Here is a 19,686-nt window from a genome sequence, read left to right on the forward strand (position 1 = left end):
TAGAGTATACCCAAAATAGAATGAAATAAAGTGTTTTTTTTTTCATTTTAAATTAAAATAATACATTGTTATTGGTTTTTTCAGTGTTTCGTTTTAAATAGAAAAAGACTAGTTTTTTTAATATTTATAGACTTGAAATGAAAAAGGTTATTTCCATTAGATTTTTAACTAAAACTTGGAACATTTAAAATTATTAAATGTATGTGAAACATAAACAACTAATGTCCTAAATGTATGAATGAATATAAGTTTTTACATTTTTATACATAATTACTTTTGGCATTTAAATTAGAGTATAAGTGATGCGCCTTTTGTGATTTTCCATGTATTTCAAAGAGTTTTATCCAATCACAAGATTGTGTGTGAGGGTAACATTTTATCCAATTATTGAAGCGGCATTTATTTGAATTCTGAGTTATACATCAAAACGAATGTTATTACGAAACACGTTTCATATATTTTTCCGATAGCAAGTATTGTATGCTCAGCTCACAGAAAAATAGTTAACAACTGAAGAAGAAATTACATAAAACTTTTTGAGTATGGTACTTATAAATAAAATTAAAAAATACAAATATTTTAGTCTTTCATAGGAAATATTTTTCTCAAAACTTTCAATTTTAATTTTATGTAATTTAGTATGTAATCTTTATAGATGTACAACAAACACTAAGTTTTCATATTAGGCTATGATCTTTCTGAGTGTAAGTTAATTAAAATTCGTCGAAAAAATCATCACAAAATCCATAGAAAAAAAATCTAAAATTGAAAACTATCTACATCTGCAGTTTTGAAATGTCACAATAGTTTTTGTTTCTGACCCATCTTAAATAAATAAACAAATAGTAGCCATTGATATTGTTGTTCACATGATTTGTATTGAACTTATTTTCGTTTAATTTCCAAAAAATATAATAAATAATTTATAAATTAAAGGGAATTTTTCTTCCAAAAATAAAGGTGAAGCATATTATAACAAAAAATAAAATAATCAGAATTTCTTGTCTCTCTTTTTTGTTTGATGAAATACATTAAAAATCAGCACGCACACATTTTTCATATTGTATAGTTGTGTAAAAATAATAAGGAATTTTTTTATAAAGAATTAATAACAAAAATCTTTTATTTTATTTATTAACTTAAAAAATAATTCATTGTATATTTGGATTTATAGTACCAGAAAGCAGAAAGAAATAGGAAACAGGGATACAATACCAATTTAGCATATAAAGAATAAGATCCAGGATTAACTCTAGAAAGGAAAGTAGTTAGAAGAATAAGTTGGGGATAGTTCAAGGCAAGCTAAATTTGAAATAACATATGTTGGAGGATGTAATTATCGATTAACCAGCACTGTTGATTTGTGAACATATTGCTATCGTTGTACTTGTAGGAGTTTGGGTTGGTGTTATAGAACCAGTCGATGCTGTCATAGACGTTGTAGTCGCTAATGTTGATGTTGTCCCCACTGATGTAACGGTTGCATTGCTATTTATTGATGTACCACCATTTGTTGAAACTGGAGCCGAGGCATTACTGCAATTGTTCGTTGAATTCGTTGTTGTTGCTGCACAATTTACCTGTTGCTGTTTTAGTTTATCGAAAATTTGTAATTTTGATTTAACCGCACCCTCGCACACCATTAAGCGGGCCTGTGATGGCTTCTTATCCAAATCGAAACAAAACGCCTCATAGTCGGAATTGATAGCTGCATGACGTTTGAAATCTGAATAACGTCTCGTTTCATATGACAAATATGAGGAACCTAAAGCTGAGGCGGCCACAGCTGCTGCCATAGAAGAGGAGGAAGAAGTTGAGCCACTACCACCTGTGGCACTATTACCTCCGACAGCACCACCACTGCTCATACTGCCACGTGGTGGTGGCAAAGTGTCAGGTACTTGCCGCTTTCTCTCGAAATACTCAACAATTTTGGCAATTTGTGCTGAACGTGTGCTAGGCGGATAGGCAAATGATCTTTCATCCCATAGCAATGAATCGGAACCTGCCAAGCTGCTAATATCATCCGAACTATCAGTGTATATGGAGGAGGTACGATTTTTGCAATACAACAATTGATTAGTGGCAAAGGGACTGCGCTGCATCAACGAATGGATTTCTGAATCCAATGCCAAACGATTGATAAGACCAGCAGTTGCTGCAAAGTTGCTATCGTTTTGATTGCCAGCACCTAGCAAATGGTGATGACAGGTATAGCGCCGATGATTGCGTGTTGCATCTGGTAGCTCCAAATCATCGAATGAACGTAAAGCCGCTGCACTGGAAGAAGTATTTATACCACCACTACTTGTGGTAGGCTCATCGATTAGCAGCACCGACGAAGAGGTGGAGGAGGAATCATTGAGGAACTGATGATGGCCTCCACCATTTTGTGACGCAGAACTGTAATAGCAACAGCGACATAAACTGGCCAATTTGTCGCTGGAAATAAATCGAAAACAAGAAATTAATAAGTTTATATCTCTAATATCGATGAAATTAACATCCTACCTTAATTCCCCATTGGCACCTACATCCAACATAAGTTGTGATTTAAGCTGTTCGAAGCAACAACTGCTGCCACCACCACAACCCAAACCTAATGAAGATACACCGGCACCATTGAATTGACGGAACGTTGTAGCAGCATCCGATTCCTCATTGAAACATGAATAGAACCCACTCTCTATAGAGTCGCGGCGTGTCAGTGAACTCTTTGTGGGCAAAAAATCACTGGGTTTTATGTCATTCAAATCGAAATCTGTGCAAGAAGATAAAGAGGCGGGTGTGGCAACCATGGGTGCTGACGTGGGCGCTGGTGGTGTAGGTGGCGAAGGTGTTGATGCGGAGATGGGCAAGTCCTTGGAGGGTTTGAGAGCACTACCATCACATCCATCCTCGGACGAGTTACAGTCTTCCATAGCTACCGTTGCCGTTGATGCTGCAGCAGTTTGTGCAGCCAGAGCGGCAATTGCCGAACATTGATCTTCGGAGGTTTTAGTGCTACCATTGCCACGAAATAAGGGGTGTGTAAAAAGGGAATTGGCCCTATATTTGCGTGCAACTGGATTGGGTGCAGGTCGCTCAGCTGAATCATCACTGCTGGATTCAGCATCGGCACAGTTGCCACCACCATCAGCATCTTGCTCGGCATCCGAGTCGTCCACGCAATCATCATCGTCTACTTCATTAGTACAACACCGTGGGAGCGGTAGTGTTGGTGACAGTTTAAGTTCAATTGCACTGTACTTGCGTGACAACTGCGGGGATGTTGGTAGACTCTTTGGTTCGTTAGGTGATGTTGCTGAAGCCGCAGTCGTTGTTGACGTACCAGTTTTACCACCATTTTCATCTGTCACACCATTGGCTGGTTTTTGCTGCAATGCAGCCATCTCCTTAAAGAATGGAGCACACATTTCGAAACACGAACTAAACAAGTCTCCCACACCTGCAGCATAGGTTTTTGGATTGGCTCCCAATACCTTCTTCACTCTTCTCAATTGGGCTAAAGCTGTGAAAGGATTAGATTTGACGCCATTGTGATCGGAACGTATGGGTTTGTAGAGTGCATCTTTGAGACACATTGTCTCGGCCACCTTCCTAAGGGTTAGCACCGGTGGTGGTGACTCACGTGCCTGTGTGTGTGCAGCACTGGCAGCAGTGGCACTGGGTGAACCTCCAAAGGGCGGTGGGGTTGGTGAATGAGTGGAAGATCGTTGGCGATTCATTTGATGGCAACGAGCTTTGTCGCTGGGGGTGGTATGTAAGGGAAAGTGTATAATATTCTCACTCAGAGAACGGCGATGTTGCTGCATTAGCAATTCAGCTGCAGCTTCATACCGTTTGGTGGCTCTCTTAACACGGTTCTTGGTGCTACAGTTGTCATCGACATCCAATTGTAGGGGCGATCCATTCGTTATTGAGTTGCTGCGATTTACTTGGTCGGGGAAAAGGAAACCATTCTCGTTTACTTCCTTCATGTGACGCGGCGTTACTTGACCAGCCGGAGCTGTTTTGATACACGGTGTAGTGGTGACTGTTGTACTGGGGGTAGTTAATTTCTTTGTTGACAAATGACGAGTACAACCATTTTTATGGGTATTCGCTTGACAAATATTTTCCGCATCGCTACCGTTAGGCGAACAAGTCATATCCAAGGAACTCAAGGGACTTGAACTGGCACTGATTGTGGATGAGGAAGATGATGTGGCCCCATTTGTGGCACTTCCTGAATTGGGATCATGCTCGTATTTTTCCAAAAGTAAAGTAAGTTTCTTTGAAGCATCATGAAACGTAGGCCTACTTTTGGGATCGTACTGGAAGGAAAAAACGTGCAATAAATAATATATTCTTTAAGGTGTCCATTAGCAGGATACTTACTATACAACAATAAAAAGCCAGTCTTAAAAATACAGGTGGTGTATCCATAGGACACAAATCAACAAATGCCAAATAGTCCAAACCGAATGAATCACTACGTGGCATAATATCAGGGTCAGCTTCAATCCTTGCTATGATTTCACAACAGATAATACCAAATGAGAAAACATCGCTGCGTTCGTCATAAAATTGATTTTTTAGGCATTCAGGACTGACCCAATAGGGCGAGCCAACATAGTCCAAACGGGTTTTGACCCTAAAGAATATATAATAATGGCCATTGATTAACTGTGTTGTTGAAACTTGAGTTGCAATTAAGGATCTTACTTTTTATCAGGAATTTTGGTAGCCAAACCAAAATCTCCAACGACAGACTCAAAACGTCCACCGGGTAAATTTCGTATTAAAACATTCTGTAAGAAGAGAGATTTATTAACATTGTACACATATTTCCTTGAAAATTGTTTAAACGATCTATACATACTTTGCTCGTTAGGTCTCGATGGAATATGCCTGCATCATGAACGTAGGCCATACCACATGCGACACCCAATGCCAGTCTTATTTTTGCTGCAGCCGTTAAAACGACTTCTTTATTTGCCAAAAGCTGTTCCAATGAACCACCATTTATGTATTCGGTCAAGGCATGTAGTTGTCCTTCTTGTACACAGACTCCCATAAAACTGTAAATGAACAACAAACATAGAGAAATGGTATTAGGCTATTTTCTATTCTAAAAAAAGTAATTACAGTTTAAAAAAAAAAGAAAGTAATCAAAATCTGTTTGCACATAGCGTGATAAGGGTAGAAACGCGATTTGCCCGATCATGGGAATAAGTAAGTATTGTATTAGTTTCTGAAACAATTTAAATGATCTTGTTTGCCAAGAACAGCTTATTTTCCCTTGTGAAAAAAGGCATGCTGCAATTCACCTTTTCATTTTTTTATTTTTAATGAGTAAACCCTTAATTAAAAATTTATGATATTTGCCAAAAATAACCTCCAAACTCGGAATAAGTCAAAACATCATGTTTCGTATATAAATAAAACAGTTGACGAAATTAATTGTTTTGCCAAAACGTGCTTGGAATTTTGAAACGAAAAACGCGCGGTCTTGAATGAAAAAAGAAATTAAACAAATTTCTGTCTTATTGTCAGCCCAGCCAGCCAGTCAGTCACCTCATAAATAATTTAGGCTGGAATTATGTAAACAAGTGTCGATGGCGGTTTTGTTTTTATTGGCTCTTCTTAAATAGGGCAATTGTCGTTTTGTTAATCAAAAATGCTATGAGTTTTTATCAGTCGAAATTCATAAAAGCCCATAAAAGGGCGAACAAGAATAAGAATTTCATCGCGTAATCAGAAAATCTTTAATCTTTTTTGGTATTTCTGTTCGTGTCGAAATTGTTTTTTCTGTTAGATTGATGTGTTTATTAACTTGGCTTTATATTGGTGTCTTATGTTAATTGGTAATTTTAATGCTGACGATGATTCAGTTAGGCAATGATAAGGCAATATTGTTAATAATATTTAATTATTACGTTATTCAGATAAAAAAATTACTTTTGAGAAATTGACGGTGTTTGAAATATTTCTTCCGTAGTTGAGAAAGACACATTACAAATTAAAAATGGCAAGATCAACCGTTAAAAAATCATAAGCCTTTGTAAAACATTTATGTATTTCTTAAGGAATTTACCGGCCATCAAACCTGATTTATTTTAAGAATTAAAAAAAAAAATTGTTCCATCTAAAGTGGATTTTGAAGGATATTTACAGGCCAATAACATTATTTTTAAGAATATTTACAGGTTATAAATTTGGGGATTGTTACGTTATTTAAATTTTAAAGTTTAAGGAATATTTATAGCCCAATAAACGATGTTTTTTTTTAAGATTATTTTTGTGGCCAAAAAATGGCTCCATTCGGCAAATATGGAAAAATGAGCTCGGGGTAAATCCATTGAAATGCCAAAAAGTGCAAGAACATACACTGCAACAGAAAGAAAATAGACTAAAAAGAGCTAAAGAGTTGCTTCGCTCGGCCGAAAGTGGTGAACTGCCGAATTTGGTTTTCTCCGATAGAAAACATTTGTTGTCCAGCAGTTTGTAAACAAACGTGTTTACTTGCAAAAGAGGTCAGCTGAAAATGTGCACCTTCGCGGTTGGCCACTAGAACTCAAGCACCGGCAATGGTGATGGTGTAGGCCTCCATTACAGCCGCTCGTATTAATCGACCGTGGCATCAGAATAAATTCTGAATATCGCGAAAATATTCTAGAGAGTGTATTAAAGCTTTCGGCACGCAAACAATTTGGCCGCAGACCTTGGACATTCCAACAGGACTCAGCACGCGCCACCCAAGAATGGTTACAAAATGAGGTTCCTCGCTTCATTTCCAGCGCACGATGGCTACCAAAATCTCCGGATACCAATCCGTTGGACTATTGTGTCTGGAGTATTTTGGAAAGCAAGGTTGGTACTAAGAAATACTATTTTTTGTGATCAGTTTTTTAGGAATGAATTATTACAAACTTTAAAATGGCCGTAACTCCCTTAATATTGACTTTTCGGTACATTTAGCTATTATATGTGATCATTTGTTTAGGAATGAATTATTACAAACTTTAAAATGGCCAAAACTCCTTAAATATTGACTTTTCGGCGTTTTAGCTAATATTTGTGATCAATTTTCTAGGAATGAATTATTACAAACTTTACCCTGTATATACAAACCCTGATCCGGGTTAACCGTGATAATAAATCAATTCGAAAAAAATTGACAACGAAAAATGCTCATTTAATTAAACCAAACTTACAATTTTTTCCTCTAAGCAATTGCTTAGTTGTACATTTAATATTTATTCATCATGATTGTAATACCATACCCATACACCATCATTTGATGATAACTATAATCATTCTTATTTAACTGCATTTTATGGTAATTAAATTTTAATAAAAACCAATCAATACAACCATGTCAGTTTTACTTTCTTTTCTGTTACACCTTGGCAAAATTCGATACAGTGGATAGGCAATTTTATGAAAAATTTTAATTTAATCCATGAAACAGAGAGAGAGAGAGAGAGAGAGAGAGAGAGGCAGCAAAAGGGTCTGAAGAATGGGTGGAATAAATAAACCTGTGAGCATAATAAATGAGTGAAATTTTATTTAGCCTGTGGGGAAAAGACAAACAGTTTTCAGTTTTTAGTTGAAAACTGTTACAAGTGTTTGCCATGTTATTGCCATTAATAACACCTAAAGATAGCGGAAGATTATTTATTTTAAACTCAAAATGTTATGCTTGCACTAAAGAGCGTTGTTGGTTTCCACGGCGGACTTTTGAAGCCATGGATATCTTGTAAATGAATTTCAATGGCTTTACGCAAGCAACGGCCTTCTTTTGCTTGTGGCATCGATAATTAAAAATGTTTATTTAATTACAGGTGAGTTTGGCTGTTACTTGTTATTACTTTGTTGCTTTTAATGAGAATTTTTTAAATATCAATGCATAAATAGTTCAATTAATTGATGATTATAACTTAAATAAATATATGTATGTATTTGACATTTACCATCTTTTTTGAATGCTGTCTATAAACATGTATAGTCAAAAATATTATTATTTAATTAGGCTTAAGCCATGAGAATCATGATAGAGCTGTCAAAATCTAATGTCAACATCATAATAGAAATGAAGAATTTTTTGACCACTTCATTAGTTACATACTGACATTTTTTTTACTTTTAAAACAAATTATTGTTTTGCGAAATAATAGCCTGTTATTGTTCGTAGATACAAAAGTGAATTTAGAAGAAAAGCAATCCCTATAAGTTTTTCATATTTTTAAATTTAAAAAAATACTCGTAGAATTGTTTTTTTTATAAGTTCAATTTCGTGTGGTCACGCAATACTTTCTCTAAATTTTATCGACCTTTTTGATTGTGAGGAAAAACAGCATACCCGAGAGCTTGAGTTCTGTGTAATATTTATTTTAAGAAATTACAAAAAATATTTGTGTTTTTTTTCATTTGGCAGGATTTGACCATAAACCGATATATTTACTTTATTTTCAAAATTTATTCCACCATGAGCAATTTAGATCGATAATGGCTTAGCCTTGTCCTTTAGACTATTTGCCTTAGATTTGAAACTAATGATTTTGGGTTGGAAACAAAGAAAACTGTCACAGAGAGTGAACGTTTCTTAGATCTTAGATTGTTACACCTACTTGTCCCTGTATAATATACAGGGTGAGAATGAAAACTGCAACTATCTTTAGACTGCTGTCATTTGTAAGCCATTCGTCCGACAGCTGTTAAAATTATTAAAGTGACAGCTCATTATATTATTTACAAGCGTACAAAAGCATTTTGGTGAGAATTTTCCAGAAAAAAAGTTATTCGTGATGGAATTCAAGCGTTATAGTGTGATTTCTTTATATTTGGCTGGAAACCACAAGTGGCTATCGTTAGAGCACTCCAGCATTTAAATGTGAATAAATCTTTTGTGTCGTACCATCGCTCGTTACAGTGATACTGGTAGCGTAGCCCGACGTCAAGGAAGTGGACGGTAGACTTGATCGAAACTCGCGTCGCAGTGGCCGAAAAATGGTGGTGGCCATTCGTCAAATATTAAAAAATGAACTTGCACACAAAAGAGCTAAAGAGTTGTTTCGCTTGGCCGAAAGTCGTGAACTGCAGAATTTGGTTTTCTCCGATTAGAAAACATTCGTTGTGCAGCAGATTGTAAACAAAAAAAATTATTGTATTTAATTTCCAATGAGGTCAGCTAAAAATGTGCACCTTCGGTGGGCCATCATAACTCAAGCGCCGGCCATGGTGATGGTGTGGGCTTCCATAACAGCCGATGATCGCTCTCTGCTCGTATTAATTGGCCGTGGCATCGGAATAAATACCGAATATTATCCCGAAAATATTCTGGAGGGTGTATTAAAGCCTTGGGCACGTAAACATTTTGGCCGCAGACCTTGGACATTCCCACAGGACTCAGCACCATCGCACTCAGCACGCGCCACCCAAGAATGGTTACAAAATGAGGTTCGTCGCTTTATTTCCAGCACGCAATGACCACCAAAATCTCCGGATACCAATCCGTTGGACTATTGTGCCTGGAGTATTTTGGAAAGAAAAGTTGGCACTAAAAAATACCAAAGTGTCGATCACCTGAAGCAAGGGAATGGGTCAAAATACCGCAGAGCTCAAGCGCCGGTCATGGTGATAGTTTGGGCCGCCATAACAGCCGATGGTCACTCTCCGCTCGTATTAATCGACGAATATTATCATGAAAATATTCTGGACGGTGTATTAAAGCCTTGGGCATGCAAACATTTTGACCGCAGACCTTAGACATACCAACGGGACTCAGCACTATCGCACTCGGCACGTGCCAAGAATGGTTAAAAAATAAGGTTCCTCGCTTCATTTCCAGCGCACAATGGCCACCAACATCACCGGATACCAATCCGTTGGACTATTGTGTCTGGAGTATTTTGGAAAGCAAGGTTGGCCCAAAAAAATACCAAAGTGTCGATCACCTCAAGCAATCGCTTCGCCTGGAATGGGGCAAAATGCCGCAGAGCAATCTTTCGGCAGCGTGTGACGGTTTTATAAGCCGTTTGAAAGTGACCAATTTGATCAAATATAAATTTATTCTACAATTTGAAGCTATTTCCGAAATTTTTTCGCTTTCATTCATAATTTTTTTTTAAAGTAAAAATTATGGCGTTTGACTTTGTTGCAGTTTTTTATTTCACCCTGTATATCCTTTATTTCTTCCATATATGTACCATCATTTTTCTCTAGTAAATTTTTTCTTAGTAAATTTTTCTTGTTCTCTTGATATTTTCTATTTTCTCTAATTTCCATCGATATTTGATAATTTCCATAATTGAAAGTCATTTCAATTCTTGCTTAAATCTCAAAAAAAAAAAAAATATAACCAACGCCACCATATGGAGACATTCACTTTTTGATTTCCTCATTTGCAAAATGGAAAGAAAAAATAAAAAACAACGAAACTTCTTGGTGGGGAAATCACAATTCCATGGAACAGAATTATGTGTAAAAATGTCTATCAAAGAGTTGTTGTTTTTTTGCTTCCTAAGAACAAAAGAAAAGTAAACGCTTTACCTTCCCAGTCACATTAAATTGTTGTCTAACAATAATTAGAAGTAATGTGGACAAGTGAGGATAGCTTTTCAATGAACAAATTTACAGAAAATGACAGAGTTATCAAAAAAACTGTGCAAAACAAAAGATGCAACTTTTAGATAGTTGTCAATGTACGCCATTTGAAATAGGTTATACTGTTGGATACAAGTTGAAGACTACTTTTACTTCAATCTTTCTTGTGGCAATGTTTTCCAAATAATATTTTTAAAATGTTGCAACTTTTGCTTGACACTGTAGGCCCCAGGTTGGCCACAATAATCACCAGACAATACCTGTCAGAGTGGTTGCTAAATATTGCAATAAAATGCCGCGCCACAAGACTTATTTCGTATATCACCTGTCATCCGATGTTTCTTTTACTCTTTCTCTTTACAGCTGTTTTATGGTGAAATGAAAACGGTAAATAGAACCAAATTAGAAACAAAAGCAAAGATACAAAGAAAACCATGCTCAAACCAGGCTACAAAATTGCCATCGGAAAGAAAAACTCTCATGGAAACCCGAGTTGTGTCTGATGGCTATCGAAAAAAGTGTTAAAATCAGCGGAAAGATTGAAATCTTCAACACAATCGATAAAGAAGACCAGTTCAAGAAACGAAATGAAAAATGCATATAAAACTATAAGTGATTGTAAAAGTAGTCTACAGTGGTGTGGCAACGGTTGATGGTAGCAGAAAATGAGACATAAATTGTGGCAGACGTCGACGCATGTATGAAAGTCAATGGAATCAAAAAAAGAAAGAAAGAATCTGAGAAAAGTCGATTACGAAAACTAATTGACGTGAATATTACACTTAATTAATTGATTAAAGCCAAGTGTTTATTAAATGAATGCATACTCCACCAATGAAATTATATGCAGTGATTTAAGCCTTCGTAGGGCGCTGATATTTTACACTTTTCGGATTTATGTGTGGTAGACATATATAGAGTGAGATAAAAACTGCAATATTTTTACATTTTTTTTTAATTACATTGAATGAGAGCAAAGAATGTCGGAAATAGCATCAAATTTTAGAATATGTTTAGATTTGTTCGAATTGGTCACCTTTGAAACGAATTATAGCCTCAAACGGCCAATGAAACCGTCACACGCTGGCCGAATGCAGCTCTGCCGTATTTTGGCCCATTCCCGGAGAAGCGCTTGCTTGAGGTGATCCACACTTAGGTATTTTTTAGTGCCAACCTTGCTTTCCAAAATACTCCAGACACAATAGTCCAACGGATTGGTATCCGGAGATTTTGGTGGATATTGTGCGCTGGAAATGAAGCGAGGAACCTTATTTTGTAACCATTCTTGGGTCTCTCGTGTCCAAGGTCTGCGGCGAAAATGTTTGCCTGCCAAAGACTTTAATACACCCTCCAGAATATTTTCGCGATGATATTCGACAATTATTCTCATGCCACGGTCCAATAATACAAGCGTAGAGCGACCATCGGCTGTTATGTCGGCCCACACCATCACCATGGCCGGCGCTTGAGTTCTGGTGGCCAACCGAAGGCGTACATTTTCAGCTGAGCTCTTTGGCAAGTAAACACGATCATTTTGTTTGTTTACAAACTACTGGCGAACGAATGCTTTCTCATCGGAGAAAACCAAATTCGGCAATTCACCACTTTCGGCCAAGCGAAGCTACTCTTTAGCTCTTTTGAGTGTATTTTCTTTCTGTTGCAGTGTAAGTTCTTGAACTGTATGGAATTTCAATGCTTTACCCCGAGCTCATTTTTCAATATTTGCCGTATGGAATATTGCGATATGTTCAGCTTCCGAGCCACTATGAAGCGGTTTTCGATCAAGTCGCTTCTTAACTTTTCGAACGATTTCTGCTGATATTGCTGTTTTCTTCCACTTCCTTGACGTCGGGTTACGCTACCAGTATCACGGTAAAGGGCGGTGACACAAAAGATTTATTCATATTTAAATGCTGGAGTGCTCTTGTGATAGCCACTTGTGGTTTTCCAGCCAAAAATAAAAAAAATCACACTATCACGCTTGAATTCCATCACGAATAACTTATTTTCTTATTAATGCTTTTTTACGCTTGTAAACAGTATTATGAGCTGTCACTGGAATAATTTTAACAGCTGTCGGACGAGGGGCTTAGAGACAGTTTTTTCAGCTCACCCTGTAGAACATATTTTATTTTTGAGATTTTTGTTCTGAATTATTTTCGATACTTTCCTTAAAAACCTCTTAAAACGAGTAGGTATGTATTTTAAAACATCCTTTTGAACTCGTAAATATTTTCAAGTTTATATTTAGTGTATATTCCCTAATTTCCCACGAGCTTCCAATGACTTTATTCATAAATATTCATATCACATTTTGAACTCAAAGCAGCTTGTTAGCAGAGCACTGAGCCCTTACTTAAAGTTCATTGTCAGCTTGTGGTAGGAAATAGAAGATAAAATTGCTACTTCCACCAGACTTCTAGACCACTAAGACGACCAAATAAACAATTTCCTGTTTTCAAATACATTCCTCTCCCCCACACTTCTAAAGAGATCTGTATGTATATATTTAGACAGAGTGGTAAGCTAGGGATACAGGAGTAACAAAAACAAAGAAAAGAGTTAAGTGTTGTGAAGATTTCATCTTGAGGTAGAGTTGTAGGTGTACTTAAAATGAAAAACAATTGCATAAAAATGTGTCTGTGTGTGTGGGCGTTTTGTGGTGGTCGTTTTTCAAAGAACGTGTCTGCTTTTAACATTACCTGTGCAGAGGAATGTCTTCTATTTTTATGCATATCATATACGTGTTTTTAACCTTTTGTTTGTAACAAATACACATTATATTAATAAGCCAAAAAGAAAACAGGGAAATATTAAAAATAAGCTGGTTGTTAACTAGAAGCGAGGGTGCTATGGAAATGAGGGGACATTTCTGAGCAACGTCAAGAGGAGTAATATATTAAAATATGTATTAAATGAAAACAAGAAGAAAAGTTTTATAGAATGGAAAAATGTCATGTATGATTACTATTTCTGGAACTTCACTTTAAAACGTTCTATTTTAGCAACCAAACCATCATGCCATACATTTGGTTGGAAAACCACAAGTGGCTGAATAAATCTTTTGTGTCTCGTACCATCGCTCGGACTGAAGAAAAAAGCAACATCAGCAGAAATGGTTCGAAAAGTAAAAAGGCGACTTGATCGAAACCCACGTCGCAGTGGCCGAAAAATGGATCGTGAGCTGAACATATCGCAATATTCCATTCGGTAAATATTGAAAAATGAGCTCGGGGTAAAGCCATTGAAATTCCAAAAAGTGCAAGAACTTACACCGCAACAGAAAGAAAATAGACTAAAAAGAGTTAAAGAGTTGCTTCGCCTGGCCGAAAGTGGTGAACTGTCGAATTTCTTTTTCTCCGAAGAGAAAACATTCGTGTTTACTTGCTAAAGAGGTCAGCTGAAAATGTGCACCTCCGGTTGGCCATCAGAACTCAAGCGCCGGCCAGGTGAGGTGACTGCAACCAACTTTAGACTGCTGTCATTTCAAAGCCACTCGCCCGACAGCTGTTAAAATTATTCCAGTGACATTTCAGTATATTGTTTACATGCGTACAAAAGCATTTTGGTTAGAATTTTCCAGAAAAAAAGTTTTTCGTGATGGAATTCCAGTGTGATTTCTTTATATTTGGCTGGAAAACCACAAGTGGCTATCGTTAGAGCACTCCAGCATTTAAATGCGAATAAATATTTTGTGTCTCGTACCATCGCTCGTTAACGTGATACTGGTAGCGTAGCCCGATGTCAAGGAAGTGGACGGAAGAAAACAGCAACATCAGCAGAAATGGTTCGAAAAGTAAAGAACTGACTTGATCGAAACCCGCGTCGCAGTGGGTTTCCATAAAAATTATGGCGTTTGACTTTGTTGCAATTTTTTTTTTATCTCACTATGTATAAGTCTTTTAAAAACCCCAAGCTAATTTTACCACTGATTAGGCCCGAACCACTTCACCTGTTTTTATTAGTATTTAAAAGAACGTCCAAGATATTGTTTGAAATCGATCGATTGCCAACGATGGTCCATCAAATTGATGTATGGCCTTTGATTATTTATGCATTCTATAATTATGGCAGAAATTAATGGATTTGATAGACTAAATTTTTTTTCATTATTATTTCATAAAGTTTTAACTAAACTTATTAGTTATACACTGAAAGTCGAATTCCATAAACAAGTAGCTCAACTTCATAATAACATCTTATAAGTTCATGCATCATAGTGAGGAAAAGAAAAAAGTAATAAAATATATAATTAGGGAGCCTCGCCATAAAGTTATATGTTGTAATATTGCTTTTGTTATGAATATAAACGAAGGGGTTTGCGATTTGCATAAAAAATCGGAAAATACATTCAAGAATTAAACAAAAACTTAGATTGTTTTTTTTTTATAATAACCTTAAGCCGAATAGAAAAAACAATTAAACATCCAACAGATCAAAGGTCAACTTAAAAATCGTACAATTATTTATCGAAAACTTAAAAAATAAAATGTTTAATTTGTAATTTTCATATCATTTTCCGAAAGTTTGAAGAGTATTTGTTACAGTTTCGGGAAATGGTTCGAAAAGTAAAGAAGCGACTTGATCGAAACCCGCGTTGCAGTGGCAAAAAATGGCTCGTGAGCTGAACATATCGCAATATTCCATTCGGCAAATATTGAAAAATGAGCTCGGGGTAAAGCCATTGAAATTCTAAAATGTGCAAGAACTTACACCGCAACAGGAAGAAATTAGACTCTAAAGGGCTAAAGAGTTGCTTCGCTTGGGAAAGTGGTGAACTGACGAATTTGGTTTTCTCCGATGAGGAAACATTCGTTGCCCAGCAGTTTGTAAAAAACAAAATGATCGTGTTTAGTTGCCAAAGAGGTCCGCAGAAAATGTGCATCTTCGGTTGGCCACCAGAACTCAAGCGCCGGTCATGTTTGATATTGTGAGCCGCCATAACAGCCGAAGGTCGCTCTCCGCTCGTATTAATTGACCGTGGCATCAGAATAAATGCCGAATATTATCGCAAAAATATTCTGGAGGGTGTTTTAAAGCTTTGGGCAAGCAAACATTTTGGCCGCAGAAATGAGGACAGAATGATTACAAAATGGCCACCAAAATCTCCGGATACCAACCCGTTGGACTATTGTGTCTGGAGTATTTCGGAAAGCAAGGTTGGTACTAAAAAATACCAAAGTGTCGATCACCTCAAGTAAGCGTTTCATTGCCCGTTTGAAGGCCATAATTCATGCCAAAGGTGACCGATTCTCACAAATCTAAACTTATTCTAAAATTTGATGCTATTTCCGACATTCTTCTCTTTCATTCAATAAAATTGAAAAAAAGTAAAAATTATAGCGTTTGACTTTGTTGCAGTTTTTTTATCTTACCCTATATTACGAATGTCGAACGTAAAGTGTCGAAATGAATTTCACATACCCAGAAGTAATTTCTCAGTATGACCGTAATTCTCAATTAGAATATGTGATGCACCTTAATATCACACATACCAATACATTTTTAGGAACATCTAAGTTAGACTTTAAGATTACTAAGAACTATGAGAACAACGATAATAACTAACCATGTCTCTTACATCAAGTTGAAGTTCATGGCAGTATAATTTACACTTTAGGTACTCTGTGAAAGACTAGAATAAGACTAGAATATTTTTTTTTTTCAATGTAAACATAAAAAGTTAAGAAAAAAGTGTGGCAGATGTGTGGGAGAATAAGTTAGAACGGAACTGAAGAGACGTTTCAATGGATTGTCTACCCTGCCACCAAGAGCAAAAACAATATAAACAACTTCCGCATTAAAAATAATAAAAATAACCTATAAACAAGTAAGCAAAGGCTACAGTCGAGCGGGGCCGACCGTTGAATACCCTACAACACTATAATAAACGATACAGTTTATATAGGCGAGATACTCGAAAGAATTCCACAAGATATTGTGACAAATAATAAAAGAAAACCATCAGGTTTCGTTCTCTAGTTTTCAAATAATAGCAACTTTAACTGATTTGATCATTTCCAATTTATTTGTAGATGTTGCACTTAAATGGTCTTCCTAGATCTGGAACCAATATTTCCCAAAGATCTATAATCTCTCAGAAGTGGCAAAAGATTAACATTTATTATTGGTTTTTGACTGAAACGCATCTATATGAGATACAGCCATTTAACTATATTCTTCAACGAAATCAGCGTTAACGAAATAGTCGGAAGTGCGTCTTTCCCGTATTTGTGAATTCTCCAAAAAGTCACTGGAATGGACATTTTCATATTTTGTCTACAAAAGTTGGCAAACTCCTTCACACATTGAATATTTTTGGATGGCCATCCAAAACAGCTTGGCTTTTGCAATGTGCGGTAACCCCCATTCAAATGTGCGTGAGGATCGGGCGATAATTACGACCTACCGACAATTTTGCAGTTTTTTGGTCCATTTCAACCCCTAAATATATGGCGATCATCTCCAAAAGAGTAGGCTTCTATTCTGACCCTCATCTTATCCCCATGTAAAACTTCGTAAGGATCGGGTCATAAATGAGATCTGTATATGATATCCTGATATCCTAACTACTTAGTTTTGTTAGCTGTAGAAATATTAAAAAATGTTTAATTCAAAATGAAAATATGCCAAAAATATGACAAAATTGAAAAAAATATGAGAAAATTTTACAAAATCAATATTTTCATCCTTAGAGAGATATTTTTTTGCGATTTTTTAAACGTTTTTTGTTTCCTGCCAAGAGGCCATTTTGAATTAATGAGAACTGTCGAAATCAGTTCAGCCGTTCTCGACATATAAGAGATTTTTCAAGCATATCTCCTTTGATAGACATATATATCGCACATATTTTGCTATATATCCGATTTGTTGGATAATAACATCAATGTAAAGGTCAGAAGTAACCTTTTGATGGCTTTGTGACTACGCCGGGATTTAAAATATTCACGGTTTAATGAAAAATGTTGATTTTTTTCAACACAAAATATATGGTATATTTTACCCGCTAAATATTATCCGATGACCACCCAAATTAGTAGGCTTCTTCCCCGCCCTAAACTCTATCTACATGCGAAATTTCGCGTCGATTGGTCCATAATTGCGACCTGTATAGCTACTGCAAAATCCGACATTTTTTCAGTATTTGGTCCATTTCAACCCCTAAACATTTGGCGATCATCTCCAAAAGCAATAGGGTTCTATTTTGGTCCAAGCCCCACCTAAATTCTACATTTCGTGAAGATCGGGCCATAATTGCGACCTGTAGAGTGATTACAAATTAACATGGACAGACGGACAGACGGACGGACGGACATACATAGCTAGATCGACTCAGCTCGGCGAGCTAGGAAGATCCATATATACTTTCCTATATGGGAAACCAATATTTCGTGGTGTTACATAATTTTTGTCCCAATCAAACTTATAATACCCCCAACACATAGTGTTGTAGGGTATAAAAATTATAAGCAAAAAAGTTCATATGTATAAGAGGTTTTTTTTATAGGTTACATTAGGGTAGGATCACAAAGCTGGGAACTAGATGAAAACAGATGTTTTCAATTTAAACTGCGAGAAATTGGTCCTACATCTTGTCAATGGACCTCCGTTTTATTGCATTTTCGAATTTCGTTTTTTTTCTAATTTGAAGTGCTTTTCAATTGAATTGGTTCCACCTAATGTCCACGAGCCAGAAAGGCTAAGTGCAACATTGGATCATACTGTGTCATGGATATCCCTGAGGATGTGTTTTTTGTTTTAATTTTCATATGTTGTTGTTGTTTGCGAGTTCTTTTTTTTTTTAAAAATAAAACAAATTCATGTCGTGAAGATACTTGATTTAAGCTGCTTATTTTTGTGAAACTCTCTGATGACGTTATTGTTGATGCAATGATAACAAACCACTTACATTTGTATCCTTGTAGACATTGATATCTAAATATGGGTGTTTACATGTGAATTATTAGAAACAAATATTGGGTTTAAGTTTGAAGGGACAAAAACGTTAAAAAATTTCATCTTTACAAAGCTTAAATCTGTAAAATCCCATCTCTCATTTCTAAATAGAATCTCATTTCCTTCCTTCCGCTTATTTAAACACGAACATGTCATAAGAAGTAAGTACCTACCCCACTGCCACCAAAAGCAAATATATAAATATATTGTTAAAGAATAGTTCACTTTTGTAGTATTAAAGGTGACACATATCTCGAATTAAGTGAAAGCATCCTATCAAAAATTTGGAAGACATATGTGCCACTATCAGCATTACCGGCAATACCTCTCTGCATTATCAAAAGGACAAAACTAAAGAGAAATTCATATCTTCCACACAGGGGGAGATAAAAAAACTGCAACCAACTTCAGACTGCTGTCATATCTAAGCCACTCGTTCGTTCCAGAAAAAAGTTATTCGCGATGGAATTCAAGTGTGATAGTGTGATTACTTTATATTTGACTGGAAAATCACAAGTTAGAGCACTTCAGCATTTAAATGTGAATTAATCTTTTGTGTCTCGTACCATCGTTCGTTACCGTGATACTGGTAGCGTAGCCCGACGTCAAGGAAGTGGGCGGAAGAAAACAGCAACATCAGCAGAAATGGTTCGAAAAGTAAAGAAGCGACTTGATCGAAATCCGCGTTGCAGTGACCGAAAAATGGCTCGTGAGCTGAACATAGGCAAATATTGTAAAAATGAGCCATTGAAATTCCAAAAAGTGCAAGAACTTACACCGCAACAGAAAGAAAATAGACTCAAAAAAGCAACAGCAACAGAAAGAAAATAGACTCAAAGAGTTGGTTCGCTTGGCTTGGTGAACTGCCGAATACGGTTTCTCCGATGGAAAAAAAAAAAAATAAAATCTGCAACAAAGTCAAACGCCATAATTTTTACATTTTTTTTAAATTTTATGGAAAGAAAGCAAAAAATTTCAGAAATAGCATCAAATTTTAGAATAAGTTCAGATTTGTTTGAAGTGGTCACCTTTGGCCCGAATTATGGCTTTCAAACGGCCAATGAAACCGTCACACGCTGCCCGAATATTGCTCTGCGGTATTTTGGCCCAATCCCGGTGAAGTGATCGACACTTTTGTAC

General features: G+C 36.3%; 1 protein-coding gene across 1 annotated transcript in view; it reads right to left on the minus strand.

Moving 5' to 3' along the window:
- Nucleotides 1-762: 762 nt before the first annotated feature.
- The window catches only part of LOC101891812 (probable serine/threonine-protein kinase roco5), a 350,337-nt gene continuing 331,413 nt past the window's right edge, over nt 763-19,686 (minus strand). Inside the window, exons 4-8 of the mRNA XM_059126805.1 lie at nt 4,865-5,063; nt 4,708-4,793; nt 4,381-4,636; nt 2,512-4,316; nt 763-2,442 (exon numbers count right to left, since the gene is read on the minus strand). Of these exons, the coding sequence (XP_058982788.1) occupies nt 1,344-2,442; nt 2,512-4,316; nt 4,381-4,636; nt 4,708-4,793; nt 4,865-5,063 (3,445 nt within the window). The 3' untranslated portion in view covers nt 763-1,343. The remainder of the gene's footprint in view (nt 2,443-2,511; nt 4,317-4,380; nt 4,637-4,707; nt 4,794-4,864; nt 5,064-19,686) is intronic.

This window comes from Musca domestica, unplaced genomic scaffold (genome assembly GCF_030504385.1).
Source record: "Musca domestica strain aabys unplaced genomic scaffold, Musca_domestica.polishedcontigs.V.1.1 4, whole genome shotgun sequence".
Classification (NCBI taxonomy): Eukaryota; Metazoa; Arthropoda; class Insecta; order Diptera; family Muscidae; genus Musca; species Musca domestica.